This window comes from Felis catus, chromosome C2 (assembly GCF_018350175.1).
Source record: "Felis catus isolate Fca126 chromosome C2, F.catus_Fca126_mat1.0, whole genome shotgun sequence".
In the NCBI taxonomy this organism is placed as follows: domain Eukaryota; kingdom Metazoa; phylum Chordata; class Mammalia; order Carnivora; family Felidae; genus Felis; species Felis catus.
This window is the reverse complement of record NC_058376.1, coordinates 97,822,947-97,838,535: the sequence shown is the minus strand read 5'-3', so window position 1 is coordinate 97,838,535 and position 15,589 is coordinate 97,822,947. Positions and strand designations below refer to the sequence as shown.

General features: G+C 36.4%; 1 protein-coding gene across 4 annotated transcripts in view; it reads left to right on the top strand.

Moving 5' to 3' along the window:
- The window catches only part of SERPINI1 (serpin family I member 1), a 71,388-nt gene extending 67,707 nt beyond the window's left edge, over positions 1-3,681 (top strand). For all 4 annotated transcript variants that reach the window (XM_045037301.1, XM_003991934.6, XM_045037303.1 and 1 more), the window contains exons 7-9: positions 1,559-1,645; positions 3,039-3,128; positions 3,363-3,681. In XM_045037301.1, coding sequence (XP_044893236.1) covers positions 1,559-1,645; positions 3,039-3,128; positions 3,363-3,439 — 254 coding nt within the window. In that variant the 3' untranslated portion in view covers positions 3,440-3,681. The remainder of the gene's footprint in view (positions 1-1,558; positions 1,646-3,038; positions 3,129-3,362) is intronic.
- The last annotated feature ends 11,908 nt before the right edge of the window (positions 3,682-15,589 follow it).

Below are 15,589 nucleotides of genomic sequence, written 5' to 3'. Positions count from 1 at the left end.
GTTCTCCAGATAAATAGGACCAACAGGATGTGTGTGTGTGTGTGTGTGTGTGTGTGTGTGTGTGTGTGTGTGGAGAGAGAACTATCTGTATCTATACAGAGAAAGAGACAGAAACTGAGAGATTTACTAAGGAATTGGCTTGTATACTTGTGGTGACTTTGGAAATTTAAAATCTTCAGGGTGGGGGCGCCTGGGTGGTGCAGTCGCTAAGCGTCCGACTTCAGCCAGGTCACGATCTCGCGGTCCGTGAGTTCGAGCCCTGCGTCAGGCTCTGGGCTGATGGCTCGGAGCCTGGAGCCTGTTTCCGATTCTGTGTCTCCCTCTCTCTCTGCCCCTCCCCTGTTCATGCTCTGTCTCTCTCTGTCCCAAAAATAAATAAAAAAACGTTGAAAAAAAAATTTAACATAAAATCTTCAGGGTGGACTGGCAGGCTAGAGATTCAGCGAAAAGTCCCAAGACTTCGTCTTTGTTCTTATAAAGCCTTCAGCTGATTGGAAGAGGCCACCCACATCACAAGGACAACCTGCTTTACTCAAAGTCCACCAATTCAAATGTTAATCTCACCCACAAAAAAAACAAAAAACAAAAAACAAACAAAAAAACCCACATCTGTACAGAAACATCCAGAATAATGTTTGACCCAATACCTTGGCCCAGCTGAGTTGACACATAAAATTAGCCATCATGCATGGTCTTCTCTATCTGTGTCCAAATTTCCTCTTCTTACAAGGACATAAGTCATATTGGATTAGGGCCCACCCTAATAAACTCATTTTCATTTAAGACTCCATCTCTAAATACACTCTAGTCTGAAGTCTTAGGGGCTAGAACTTCAACAGATGAATTTTGAGAGAACACAACTGAGTGCATAACAGCCATTAATTTAAAAGTAAGCATAACTAGAAATACAACCTAAAGGGAAAAACAGCCCTTTTAATGCTGAAAATGTGTTGTTTCCTCTGACTTTAGGATAAAGCATGTTTGTGAACCCTCAGATAAACCAATTAACTGGAATGGGAAGTAACTTTTTTACATATTCATGTTTGTACAATCTAGAAGTCAATTTTGCTTTTCTTTGCCAAGGATATTTCTATTATCACCATAATTAGAGATTAGATTTTTAAACATTTATTATTCTAGCTATATCTGGATTTCTACCTGTTTTCATTTTGTGCTTTAAAATTTCAGATTAGAGTGTAATGTGTGAGATGTTTTATCTTGAATTATGAACTAATTTGAAGTTGCTATTAAAAACAGAGCCGCATTCCTGCTTCCTCTGGCAATATAAGACATAAACATTGGGAAAATTACCAATACAAATAAATGAAAGGAAGCACGAACAAGAGAATATAAAATAAGGACAAATCTGAAAAGGCTTCTCTGAAATCATAATATAATCTTACAACATGATCTCTTATGTTTTACATCAGTATCTTAAGTCACTTATATTTCCCAGATCTGTTTAAATAAAGGGTAAGATGCTTCCCTCTTTCTGACACTGAAGAAATGCTTCTCTTCTCTCTCTTTTTTTTTTTGTTTTTTGTTTTTTGTTTTGCAGATAACAAAGAGATTTTTCTTTCCAAAGCAATTCACAAGTCCTTCATAGAGGTTAATGAAGAAGGCTCAGAAGCTGCTGCTGCCTCAGGTGCCAAGATAGAGTTTTCTAAAATCTTCTTGTCTTTTTTAGATGTGTATTTTTAAAATCATCTTGGGTAGGGGGTGGGGGTCATTTTTAGACCCAAGCTAAAAAAAACTGACTCTGCTCTAACTCAGAAGTCAAGCTAATGCTGAGTTTTCTAAACAGAGTATGAAGCACACACGTCCTCCATTGCCCTGATACTGGAGAACTCCCACCTCTAAGGAGAGGCAGGGGGACATTGACAGCTCTGTAGAAGACATTTCTCTGCTGTGCTGCCTCTTTCGATGTTTTAAATATTTTCTTGCTGCCCATTTAAACACTTTTCTTCCTACCTAAACATTTGTGGAAACTAGTTCTTCATTTTGTCAACAGCCTTGATTTTTTTAAAAGCACATCCATAAACAAGGTGTAATAAATTATTTTAAATAATTGTAACTCAATGATGTTCATAAAATACTTCTATATAAATAATTTGAAAATGTAGACCTACATCATGTGTTCTCAGCGAAATGTTAAATGTCCTTGATTGTTTTCAATGTTCTGATTTCCCTAGTTAAATGAGAATGATTTCTCCATTGAATTTTTTCCCATTTGTTTTTGTTTTTGTTTTTTTGTTTTTGGATTTGTTTCAATCTCATGTTCAATAGCTATGTTCAAATTTTACTAGGATTTTGCCTTCCCTTGGAAAAATGTAATATATCATTTTTTAACTTCTCCGTAAATTTGTCCACCAAAAGGATATCACCAGTTAAAACTGTTTTCAGGAAGAAATAGAAACACGGTAGTCTTAGGCATCAAGAAAGCTTAAGATCTTACACAGTTTGATCTTGACCTTTTCCTGACAACCAATCACCCTGTAGCAAGTATAACGCGATTATCCCATAATAAGGATCTCAGGGGAATTCGGTTTCCCAGCTGTAGGAAACATCATGCCTCCCTTCCTGCCGTATATTCCATTTAATCACTGCCGTTCTAGACACTTACTAAAAGCCTGATGACTTCCCACGTGAAAATCCCCATTTTAGACAAAAGAAATAATGATTCGAGGATATAAAGAAACTTGTTTTTTTTGTCTGGGGTGTTTGTTAATTCTCCCCCTTTCCTTAATTCAAAGGTCATTTTAATAAAGCTATGTGTCTTCATCTGAAACAGAATAACAGGCAGAATAACTTTTTCTGGTATTTTGGTGGAGTGGAGATAGGAAACGGTATGTGTGTGTATGGTGTGTTTAAAGATCAAATAGAAATGTTAGCACCTTTACAATTTTTCCTCTAAGTCTTTAAAAATCTTGTTTTCCTGTAAATTGTTGCCTTTGCATTAAACATAGATGGTTTGGAGAAATTACTCATTAGTCTCTGCACATCCACAGACATGTAATTACTTTCTCCCTGCACTGTAGGAATGATTGCAATTAGTAGGATGGCTGTGCTGTATCCTCAAGTTATTGTCGACCATCCATTTTTCTTTCTTATCAGGAACAGGAGAACAGGTAAGTCTGTTATGAGCACCGAATTGTATCTATAGGCCAAAGAGAGATAATTTTTAAAAAATTGAGAGCATTTTTACCACATTATGTATCAGCTAATTTCTCATGTTCAATTTGTTTTAAAGAGAATTATTTATATTTTTATTTTGAGAACACTGCTAATTATAAGCAAGAAGGAAAGTAAATATCCCACTCTTTTGTTCACACCCTGTTCTGTTCACTTCCAACCCAATGCAGGTACAGTCCTATTCATGGGCCGGGTCATGCATCCTGAAACAATGAACACCAGTGGACATGATTTTGAGGAACTTTGAATCATTTCATATGTAAAATAGTAACCAAACACATTATGTGTGCAACCGGTACAGTTAAGATTCGTGTTTTACAGTATATCTTATGATACTATTTAAAAATAGCTCCAGATAAAAACAGTGTATGTAAATTATAAGCCAACTTGTCAAGGAATGTTATCAGTCTCATTGAGGTGATGGTCCTGTGGTGTCACTGTGTTTGTTGTGCTGTTATTTAAAATAAAAGTACATATTGATCATGTGAACAGCTCTGTTTTCATTTTATAAATTGTAGTATAAGGATACTTCTAGGTAAAACTTGGGAACTGATTTTGTGGACATCTGAAATCTTTCATAATCATGCAAAAGCAAAGAGCCAAAAGTAAATTAGCACCACCATAATAAGCAATAACAAGTCAGATGAAGACAGGTTCTCCACAAAAATTCTAATTGTTATTTCTCTGAAGATGGTGCATGGTATAGTATAAAAGAGTATAAACTGAATATCTTCTGTAGGCTCTATGACAAAACTTGGTGGAAAAAAAATAGGACTATGCAACCCCCCAGATTATAGCTATAGTGTATTTACTATGTCTTTAAAAACCCACTGGGCTTCATAGGCCTGATATAGATTAGAAACCTGGTATATATCACCATGTTTTGCTGCTGCAAGTCACATCCAAATTTCAACAAAGTTCCCAAAATAAACCAGATGAGCACATTAATAATAAAAATGTTCCCTTTGGTAGGTCACCAGAAAATTAACTAGAAAAACCACGCTAGTATAGATACTGGAAACTGGTAGGTCAAGGGCTGAATGCTGCCCACAGAGATGTTCTTGTTTATTCTTTGTGGAAGGATTTTATGTTTTGAACTTGAATGTCTATAATTGGGGTATCACATTCTGGGTTTCTCTCATGGCTCTTGGATGCATTGGTATTTGGGACCTCTGGAGAGTCATGGTAAGTACTTAGCAGAATATATTGGCCTTATTTTAGCAGAATATATTAGCAGAGTATATTGGTCTTATTTTCTAGTACAAGAAGATTCCAGTGGGGGCTATGCCCACTTCTTATGTCTCCAGTAAATTACTTAGTTATCCTTTGACTGAAACAATGGTATTCCTTGGATGGGTGGGGGAAGGAGCTGGGGGAGATGATTTCATCACGTTCCATGAATGGAACACCAAATTTTTGATTCTGTGATTAATGGTTGTAGAAAAAGTTTTAAACAGTTTCCAAACTTCACAGAAACAATTGGCATGTGACTTACTTGTGTGTTAGGTATTTTGCTATGATTTGGAGCCATCAACAAGAATTGATATTATCATTAACTTTAATTCTGTTCAAGGAAGTAATGGTTTGGGGAAACCAGGCTTGACCCTAGACCTACCAAGTTCTAAACTCTGGGGAAAAACTTGAAAATCTGTTTTTAACAGATTCCCCGTGGTGATTTTGTTATACACCAGATCTTAAATATTGCGCCCCCCCTCAAAAAAAAAAAAAAAAGATACACATGGAATACTTACATAGTAATTTAGAGACAGTCTATTTATAGAAAATTAGATCAATTAAGTATCCTAAAGTATTAGTGCTTTTCAAACTTTATGTGTAAGGGAGTAACCTGGGGATCTTATTAAAAATGCAGATTCTCGGGGCGCCTGGGTGGCGCAGTGGGTTAAGCGTCCGACTTCAGCCAGGTCACGATCTCGCGGTCCGTGGGTTCGAGCCCCGCGTCAGGCTCTGGGCTGATGGCTCAGAGCCTAGAGCCTGTTTCCGATTCTGTGTCTCCCTCTCTCTCTGCCCCTCCCCCGTTCATGCTCTGTCTCTCTCTGTCCCAAAAATAAATAAACGTTGAAAAAAAAAATTTTTTTTTAAAAAAATGCAGATTCTCATTTAGAAGGTCTGGGGTGTGACCTGACATTCTGCATTTCTGACAAGCTCCCAGGTGATGTGACTGCTTTTGGTACATGGACTCAGATTAGTATCAAAACTCCACTTAACATAAGGTTTGCACGTTTCGTACTTTTATATATGGAAACACAAAAACTGTGTAATATTCATACAGCTTGGAGAGATTCAGGGGGTGGGATAGTAGTCTCCGTTAAAAATGCAATGCACTTATACAAAAAGAGAAAACAATGGTTTTACTCTAAAGCTTCTTTTTTCATGTACATACAATGGAAAAATGCAGGCCTCCTCTGCATATTAGAACACTTGAAATATATTCTTTAACAATATGGAGACATTTATAGGCAGTGCCCACAAAAAATTTATGAATACCCAAGGATACAATGCTTTACACTGAATCTTTTACAGCTTATGTTTTCAGAAGACTTATAGTTTATTCATAAAGCTGAGGTTATTGTAAAACAGTGCTCTTGTTTTCATTTATAATGTACACAGATTGGGCTAACTGATGTTGATTCAGTGTTGATATTCTAGGTTTGTGATATTCTTTATTACCGTATCACCACTTGTTAAGCATTACATCTATTGCTATATCTTTAAGTCCATCAGTCAACTAAATGAGTTATCTATAAGGAAGAGTAAATATCATTAGACAAGCATGAGAATGTTATAAAGCCCCAAATGCAATTTTTATTAGCTGGTATAAGATTAAACTCTACCATTCAGAATGTTGACCTTAAACTGTTTCATTACAATTTAGATGTCCCTTAAATGAAAATGGATTCTGCCTTGGTATTAGCATGTCTGTGGAGTTCTTTAAAAATACAATACTTGATAGTACCAAGTTTTTCCTATTGTTTGACTTTGTTTATAATTTCTTCAATATCTTCATTTCTGTTGAAAAGGTAACATCTCATAGTTCAGTTCCATTTCCTTTAAAATGTATAATTTATCTCTCTCTCTCTCTCTCTCTCTCTCTCTCTCTCTCTCTCTCACACACACACACACACACACACACACACACACACACTGTGCACAGCTTATGGAAACTTCTTTCTCTTTGACTATATATTTTGGGAAGAAATCAACAATTATATATCTTTTGCTTTTATTTTAAATCTTTCCAGCTTTATTGAGGTATAATTGACAAATAAAATTGTGTCTATTTAAAGAGTACAATGAAATTTCACATACATATACATTGTGAAATGATTAACACAATCAAATTGATTAATACATCCATTATCTCACATAGCTACCTTTGTGTGTGTGTGGTGAGGTTTACTCTCTTAGCAAATTTCAAGCATACAATATAGTATTCTTTTTATTTTTAAAGTTTATTTATTTAGAGAGAGCACACACACAACTGGGGTAGGGGCAGAGAGAGAGGGAGACAGAGAGAGAATCCCAAGCAGGCTCCACACTGTCAGCACAGAGCCTATGCGTGGCTTGATTTCATGAACTGTGAGATCATGACCTGAGCTAAAATCAAGAATCAGATGCTTAACCAACTGGGGTACCCAGGTACCCCCAAATGTAGTATTCTAAACTATAGTCACCATGTTGTAGCTCAGAATCCCAGAACTTGTTCACATTACAACTTGTGCTTCTTTGACCAACGTCTCTCTATTTCTCCCACCACCACCCCTGAGCCCCTGACAACAATGAGTCTACTTTATTTCTATGAGTTCCACTTTTCCTTTGTTTTTTTTTTAAGATTCCATATTATGAATGAAATCATACAATCTTTGTCTTTGTTTGGCTTATTTCACTTAGCACAATGTCCTGCAGATTTATCCATGTTGTTGCAAATGGCAGGATTTCCTGCTTTTTTATGGCTGAACAATATTCTTGTGTGTGTGTGTGTGTGTGTGTGTGTGTGTGTGTGTACATATATATATATATATATGTATATATGTGTATACATATATATACACATTTGATATATATACATATATTTGTATGTATATACATAATTACAAAGGTAAATATATATTACATTTTCTTTATTCATACATCAATGGATGCAGGTCGTTTCCATAATTTGGCTATTATGAATAATACTGCAATAAACATGGGAGTACAGGTGTCTCTTCAAGATACTGATTCTGTTTCCTTCGGATATATATTTTAGAGATTAACATTTTATCATATATGTGATTTGCATATATTTCCTCCCATTCTGTAGGTTGTCTTTTCATTTTGTTGATGATTTCTTTTGCTGTGCTAAAGCTTTTTAAATTGATGGAGTGCCACATGTCACTTTTGCCTTTGCCGCCTGTGTTTTTGGTGTCACAACCAAAAAATTATTGCCAAGGCCAATGTCAAGAGCTCTTTCCGTGTGCTTTCTTCTAAGAGTGCACACATGGAGAATATGAGGCTTAGCCCAGCCGCTTTGTTTCGTGTCTGCCAACAAAGTTATTCTTGAGGGAATGTTGAAGCCTCTATATGCACATAAAAATAGCTCATGGAAAAAAGATCTGTGTCTTATGAAGAAAAGGAGAGAAATTTCCACAGAAGAATCAGTTTATTTGTTTTTTATTAATTACTTTGGCTTAAAGTATCATCTTGTTCGTATCAGTTTCTGATTTTGGTGAGACAAAGATCCACGTATTTGTGAAAAGGATGTTTAATTAATGAAAATCAAACCGGTGCAGATAATACATGTACTGTCCTTTGTCCAAATACACTTTTTATTATACATTAAGTATAGATGAACTTTTCCTCTATTTGAAAATTGCAGGGTTTTTTTCTTTAACTGGGGAGAAATAAAGTGGTTATGTGTGACATATGGCATGTTCCAGAAAATGTTTCTTCAGCAGTCATCACAGCTTCTAGCTGATATAGCAGTTTTTTTCTCTTCCTCAAATAGGAGACAGTGTTTCATCTCTCTCCTTTTTTGAAAGTTTTGTGATAATTCATGGATACATAAATCTGACATTTGTCCACACAATGGCTCTGTGCTCTGTCTGTTATTCAAAGAAAATTACTGATGGAGAGAATATCTTTTTTCCATATGATTGAGTGACCCCCTCTTCTGGTATTTTCTGCTTAAATATTTATAACCAAACTGCTGTGGAAAAAAACACAGGCTGTGATATGGGAGAGAACCAAGTTTAAACACGAGATCTGCCACTTACTAGATGCCTGTCCCTGGAACAAGTTGTGTAATCTATATATTCAAATAATAACATTTACTTCATAGGATTATGTTAAATATTAAATAGTAGTCACTCATCAAAGGCTAGCTATTAGCATTAGTATCATCATATTGCAGACCATCTAAGGCACATCATTTCTCACGTTTGCACATTTATGAAAATGGAGTGATTCATAGGGTCTCACACTTGCCAGTAGAGGTGGCAGCTGTGACATGACATTGCTTGTGCATGCAGTAATCTTGTTGACGATGACCGTCTGTCAACAAACTATTTGAGAACAAGTCATAATGACTATTTGAGGAAGCATTGCAAATCCTGATTATCACCTAAAAACCTTGCATTGATTTTTTTTTCTTTTCTGTAAGATACGGTGCCAGTTTCAAAGTTTACAGAATAGTTGTCAACAGCTTAGAAGAAAGTTCTAGAGACAAAAATGGCAGTCTGGGCAGGACTGTGTGTCACCAATGATCTCAGGGGCACAAAGGACAGCAGTGTGGGCAAACATGGACATCAAGCGCTGCACAGAAAGTGACTTGGATCTGGACTCTATTTTTTTACAGTTTTTATTTATTTAAAAAAAAATTTTAACGTTTATTATTGAGAGACACAGAGACAGAGAGACAGAGCATGAGCAGGGGAGGGGCAGAGAGAGGGGGAGGCACAGAATCCGAAGCAGGCTCCAGGCTCTGAGCTGTCAGCACAGAGCCCCACGCTGGGCTTGAACTCAAAAACCGCGAGATCATGACCTGGGCCGAAGTCAGTCGCTCAACTAACTGAGCCACCCAGGCTCCCCTGGACTCTGTTTTAGAAACGTTGTATTTTGCATATTTTCATTTAAAAATGTACATAATGATGACATATGAGAAAACTCATTTAAATAAGTCCACTAGGCATACTTACTGTTTTGAATGAGTTGAAAATAAATGTTTATCCTATTCAATGTGTCACAGTTTAACTGAGTGCTTTTTCTTAGTACCTAAAACAAAAGAGTGTCTTACAGCTTATGTCTCGAATTGGATAAAACTGCATATTATTCACATCAAGACTTGTGAAGGAATCACATTTATTAAAGTATGTAAAGTACATGTCACCTATAATTTTCAGGAGTTTGCCTTCACTGGCTGTTAGGGATTGCTTAGCAGTTCAAATTCAAAAGGAGGGGCGGGGGGAAGCAAGAGGGGAGTAAAAAAGCAAATGTTCCCAAACTACCTGCACACAGTAACTACTTTCAGCAAAATGTTTCTACAGTACCTGAAGTAGACTAAACTTGGTCATTAAAAAAAATATCTGAAAGAAGTTTGTTTCTGGCATTCATCACAGGGAGGTGAACATTAATGACTGAAATGTATCTGTGTGATGAGGGCAGGGGAAGGGCTGGGGCTATTAAATCCACTTTGTCTTTTAAAAAAATTGCATCTCAATATAGCTTAGTAACATTCTCACTTTACATACTGCACATGCTAATTAGAGGCAGTCCATGAGGAGGCTACTAATGATCAGATTTAAAGTGCAGAGGCTGCATTTTGCCCTGAAATTTCTTTTTCTTTCAATAACATCCTTTTCTCCAATAAGATTGTTTTAATTAGCTGGTCTAACAATTCACAGAAGTTATGAACACACAACACTTCCTTAACAGCAGACTTCTAATTTTTAATTTCATTGTCTTTACAAGGATTAAATGGAAGCCAATTTCTAGAGCATTTCCTATGTCAAAATGACGCCAGGGGAAGAAAGTTTAAAAAGAAATGCTAGCTCTTGATTTTTGAAATAAAATATCTTTCCAATTGAAACTATTCAAAAATATTTATTTGAACCAAATGAAGTTCATCTGGTTTCTACTTCAAGTAGTTGCTTCTGAATTTTTTCACCAATGTAAATTACATTCGTAAAGCTAAAATTTTTCAGCAAGAACTAAAGTGTCATTTACCTGAGCAAGTTTTAAAAGGGAAAATGATATGCCACAAGATGTCACTGTAATCCTAATAAATGGGTAAGGGTAATCGCTTTTATTTCTACGTTTAAAGAAATTAGGTGAAAAATCCTCACAATAGGCACAACACAGTTGCTAATATTACAGTCTATTTTCCAGATCTGTATCTATAAAAAGCACATCAGAATAAACCCCTGGCATTAAATGGCAACTCTCATAAAATAAGAATCTTCTGCTCTTTTGAAAAAAAATCATCTTCATTTTCACGACACAATTCCATCTAGCCTATTTCTGATTCAGATTTGAAGTACAATAATACACTGGACTCATTAGAAATAAAAACTCCAGGTTAAAGATCCAGTAGAAGCTCTTTATACTCATCCTATGATGTCTTTGATATCTATGAAAGATTCAATTGCCAGCCAGAATGGAGATAAAATTGTGAAAAAACACAGTTTGGAGAAAGAAAGAAAGAAAGAAAGAAAGAAAGAAAGAAAGAAAGAAAGAAAGAAAGAAAGAAAGAAAGAAAGAAAGAAAGAAAGAAAGAAAGAAAAGAAAGAAAGAAAGAAAGAAAGAAAGAAAGAAAGAAAGAAAGAAAGAAAGAAAGAAAGAAAGAAAGAAAAAGAAGGAAAGAAAGAAAGAAAGAAAGAAAGAAAGAAAGAAAGAAGAAAGAAAAGAAAATTCCTGCTTGATAATGTACTTGAGACACAAATTGTAAATGAAATACCCATTCTTGTTAATTTCCCCTCTGAAAATCTTTTTCTGATTCACATCCTATAGTCAAAGCACACAGATGAAAGGGACATCTATAAACCTATTTCAACTGTACTGACAAAATCAGGGGAAAAGTGAGTTTAGTTGGTTCTTTCAAGATCGCTTTTACCATTACTGGTGGACAGAATAATATACCATTTCTGAAAGGAGGCACTTCCATGTCTCTGAATGTGTAAAATAATGTTATATTCAGAGTCCTTAGGTGATATGTACAAGGGACTGATTGGCTGGCATACATGGATGTGGAGGCAATTTTGTTAAGCTGTCCCTTACTTTTTAAAAAAGAATGTCTCAGTGAAAAAAACTTTTGAAAAGCAAATCCTTATAGCTAAGCATATGAAAGCCTTTGCTACCTGTAACTTTGGTGATCAGTTTTCATTTGACTAAAGTTTTTTCCATATTTATTCACTGAAATATTGCTAATTTATCATGCACTAAAGATACTAAAATAAATTAGACACAGAGCCAATGGACTATTAAAGCTCTTGAAAACTAGCTGAAGATGGGAACTGTATTAGCAGATGCTGTTAGGATAGAAGCTCACATTGTGTGCAGCTGGGGCATAGAGGAAATGAGTTCCTCAGGAGTTGGGGTAAAGAGGTCTAGTTCTCTATAAACCCCAAATAGAGGGCAACAAAGATCTTCAGGTGATTGTTTTTTCACTTGATATGCTGATTTATTTTCTCTGTCCTAAAAGAAAACCTGACAAAATGCATGGTTTCAGTTTTCTTTTCAGCTTGATAAATTTATTTAACTAATCAAACCATCCATTTTCTAATTTGCATGACGTTGTTAACACGACAGAAATGTAAGAAATTGCTCACTTGAAGATAGAAAACATTTCTAAAGAGATGTTCTCTAATGCTCCTGTGGGTGCATAGTCTTATTGAATTCTATACTTTTTTGTCTCTGCACATAACTTATTGGAAAAAAAGGGGGGGAGGGGCTATCCAGTGCTTATACACTGTTCTGTAAAAAAGGAAAAGATTTTTAAAAATCATTTTAATGGCTAATAAAGATACAGCAAAGTCTATACATTTATCTTATCAGCTAGAAGTTCTCTCCCCATTAGTAAAGCTTTTTACATCCCCCGTATCTATTCTCTAGAGCTGTGACAGGAAAATGGATTCTCACCTGTGAGACATGTAAGCTTTTTCTGGGCAATGACTTGGCTAGGAGTGGACAGGAACAGGTTCATATCCTAATGCTCCTCCAGCTCTGGGGAGATCTCTGTCCATGAACGTCACCAGGACCACCGCCTCTTGGGCCACCTCTATAAGGGATGTATGGAATACTGTGCCTAACCACCCACATCTGATGTTGTTTATGTCCTTTGCACAGCTTCATTGTCTTTTGGAGCAGAAACTTACATACCGGCAACCTAAACTAGGTGCAAATCATTCTCACTGACTCTGCAACCCCAACCAGCTTCTTTGGTCTGGCCCAGAATCTGCTATGGTTGTTATTAAAGTAAAAGTTCCAGCAAATACAAATTAAAACCACAGTGAGATACCACCTCACACCAGTCAGAATGGCTAATATTAGCAACCCAGGCAACAACAGATATTGGCGAGGATGTGGAGAAAGAGGATCTCTTCTGCACTGCTGGTGGGGAATGCAAACTGGTGCAGCCACTCTGGAAAACAGCATGGAGGTTCCTCAAAAAATTAAAACTAGAACTACCCTATGACCCAGCAACTGCACTACTAGGTATTTATCCAAGGGATACAGGAGTGCTGTTTCAAAAGGGCACATGCACCCCAATGTTTATAGCAGCACTATTGACAATAGCCAAAGTATGGAAAGAGCCCAAATGTCCATCAATGGATGAATGGATAAAGAAGATGTGGTGTGTATATATATATATATATATATATATATATATATATATATATATGTATGTGTGTGTGTGTATATATATATATACACACACATACACACACATACACACACACACACACACATACAATGGAGTATTACTCAGCAATCAAAAAGAATGAAATCTTGCCATTTGCAACTACATGGATGGAACTAGAGGGTATTATGCTAAGTGATTTTAGTCAGAGAAAGCAAATATATGATTTCACTCATCTGAGGATTTCAAGATACAAAACAGATGAACATAAGGGAAGGGAAGCAAAAATAATATAAGAACAAGGAAGGAGAACAAAACATAGGAGACCTTTAAATACAGAGAACAAACTGAGGGTTGCTGCGGGGTGGGGGGGGGGGAGGTTGTGGGTGGAGGGATGGGCTAAATGGGTAAGGGGCATTAAGGAAGACACTTGTTGGGATGAGCACTGGGTTTTATACATAGGGGATAGATCACTGGAATCTAATCCTGAAATCATTATTGCACTATATGCTAACTAACTTGGATGTAAGTTAATGAATAAATTTTTAAAAATCATAAAAAAAATGGGAGAGCTGCCTGGCAAGATTGAGATGTATCATTTCTGGGCTGCTGTCTAAGTAAAAGATATGTGTCTATTTATATTTATTTAAACATTAAAATTTGAGGATACTGTTAAAGTGGATTCTAAAATAAGAGCTTAAATACTCAAGTTAAATTATTTGTAGAAAATTGTTAAGTCATTGCCTCATACTAAAGCACAAATAAATGTTGTAAGAGGGGCTTAAAAATAAAACCATAAATTGAAACATAAAACAAAAAAAAAGTAAAAGTTCCAGCTGCTGTCAAACAGGAGACATTTTCTTCAGAGAATTGGATTTTTTTAATTAAAAATAATCATTAAAAGAAGACTTAATAACAAAAAAACAAAACCAAAAACAAAAAAACCCAAAAAAAAACCCAAATAATCCAATTACAAAATAGGCAGAGGAACTGAATAGAGATTTTTCCAAAGAAGACATACACATGGCCAATAGGTCATGAAAAAGTACTCAACATCACTAATCATCAGGGAAATGCAAATCAAATCCACAATGAGCTATCACCTCACGTCTGTTAGAATGACTATCATAAAAAAGACAAGCAATAGAAGTGTTGGCAAGGATGCAGAGGAAAGTGAACCCTTGTGCACTGTTGGTGGGAATGCAAATTGGTACAGCCACTATGGAAAACAGTATGGAGGTTACTAAAAAAAATTAAAAATAGAAATACCATACGAGCCAGCAATTCCACTTCTGGGTGTATATCCAAAAGAGATAAAATCACTATCTCAAAGTGACACCTGCACCCCCATGTTCAATGCAGCATTTATTAACAATGGCCAAGACACAGAAAAACAAACTAAGGGTCCACAACGGATGAATGGATAAAGAAAATGTGGTGTATATATACAATGGAATATATATAAAATGGAATATTATTCTGCCGAAAATAAGGAACTTTAGTCATTTATAATAACACGCATGGGCCTTGAAGACATCATACCAAGTGAGGTAAGTCAGATAAACACTAATAATACTGTGTGATCTCATGTGTGGAATCTAGAAAAGTTGAACTTACAGAAGCAGAGAACGGATTGGTGGTTGCCAGAGACCAGGGGTTGAAGGTGGGGAAGATGGGTGAAGGTGGTCCAAATGTACAAACAAACAAACTAAAACAAACCTAACAGTTCATAGGAAGGGAAAAGACAGACCCAGCCAGCCCTATGGCAAAAACACTTGGCTATCTTTTGCCATCCGTTCCTTTTTCTCCTGGACACATAACATATCCCAGCTTGCCTTGCAGATGCATGCAGCCAAGCAACTAAATTCTGGCCAAACGGTCGTGAGTGGACATATGTATGTCATTTTCCTATCCTCTACCTCTTTTTCTCCCGTCACCTGTTGGCCGGATATAGAATGTCTGGAGATGTTCTCAGGCCCTAGGCACTAGCACTACAAGAGGGAAGGAGCCTGGTTCCCTGAATGGCCACTTGCAGAAAAGATATCCAAAGGAGCCATGGGACCAAGAACTCACTCATTTGACCAGTGCATCAGCAAAAAACTACAACTTGTATAGTTACGTCACTGAATTCAAGTCTGTTAGGGCAGTTACCCTGCTATGACTTCTCTAGGCAAATGTATGACGGATTTATTCTCATAAGTATGCTGTATACCTTTTCGCTCTTTTTTCCATTTTTCTTTTCCTTGACATTTTACCAAAATAATACACTGGAAGATACTTATCCTAGATACCAGTGTGGTCCCCAGTTAGCCAGACAGATTTGTTCTGAGTTAATGCTTGATCTTTGTGAGGTTGCTCTCACTGAACACTGCTAAGTAATGGAGGATATTACTTTCAGGAGGGATTTTCAAATGCTGGCACCTTAAATAGCCCCCTTGCACGAGCCTAGTGTGTCAACGAACAGGTATTGATTAGATTTTTGCCACTTCTCTGCTTCCGGCTCCAAGAACCAAATACTTGAAACAGACTTTGGTTTCCTGGGTC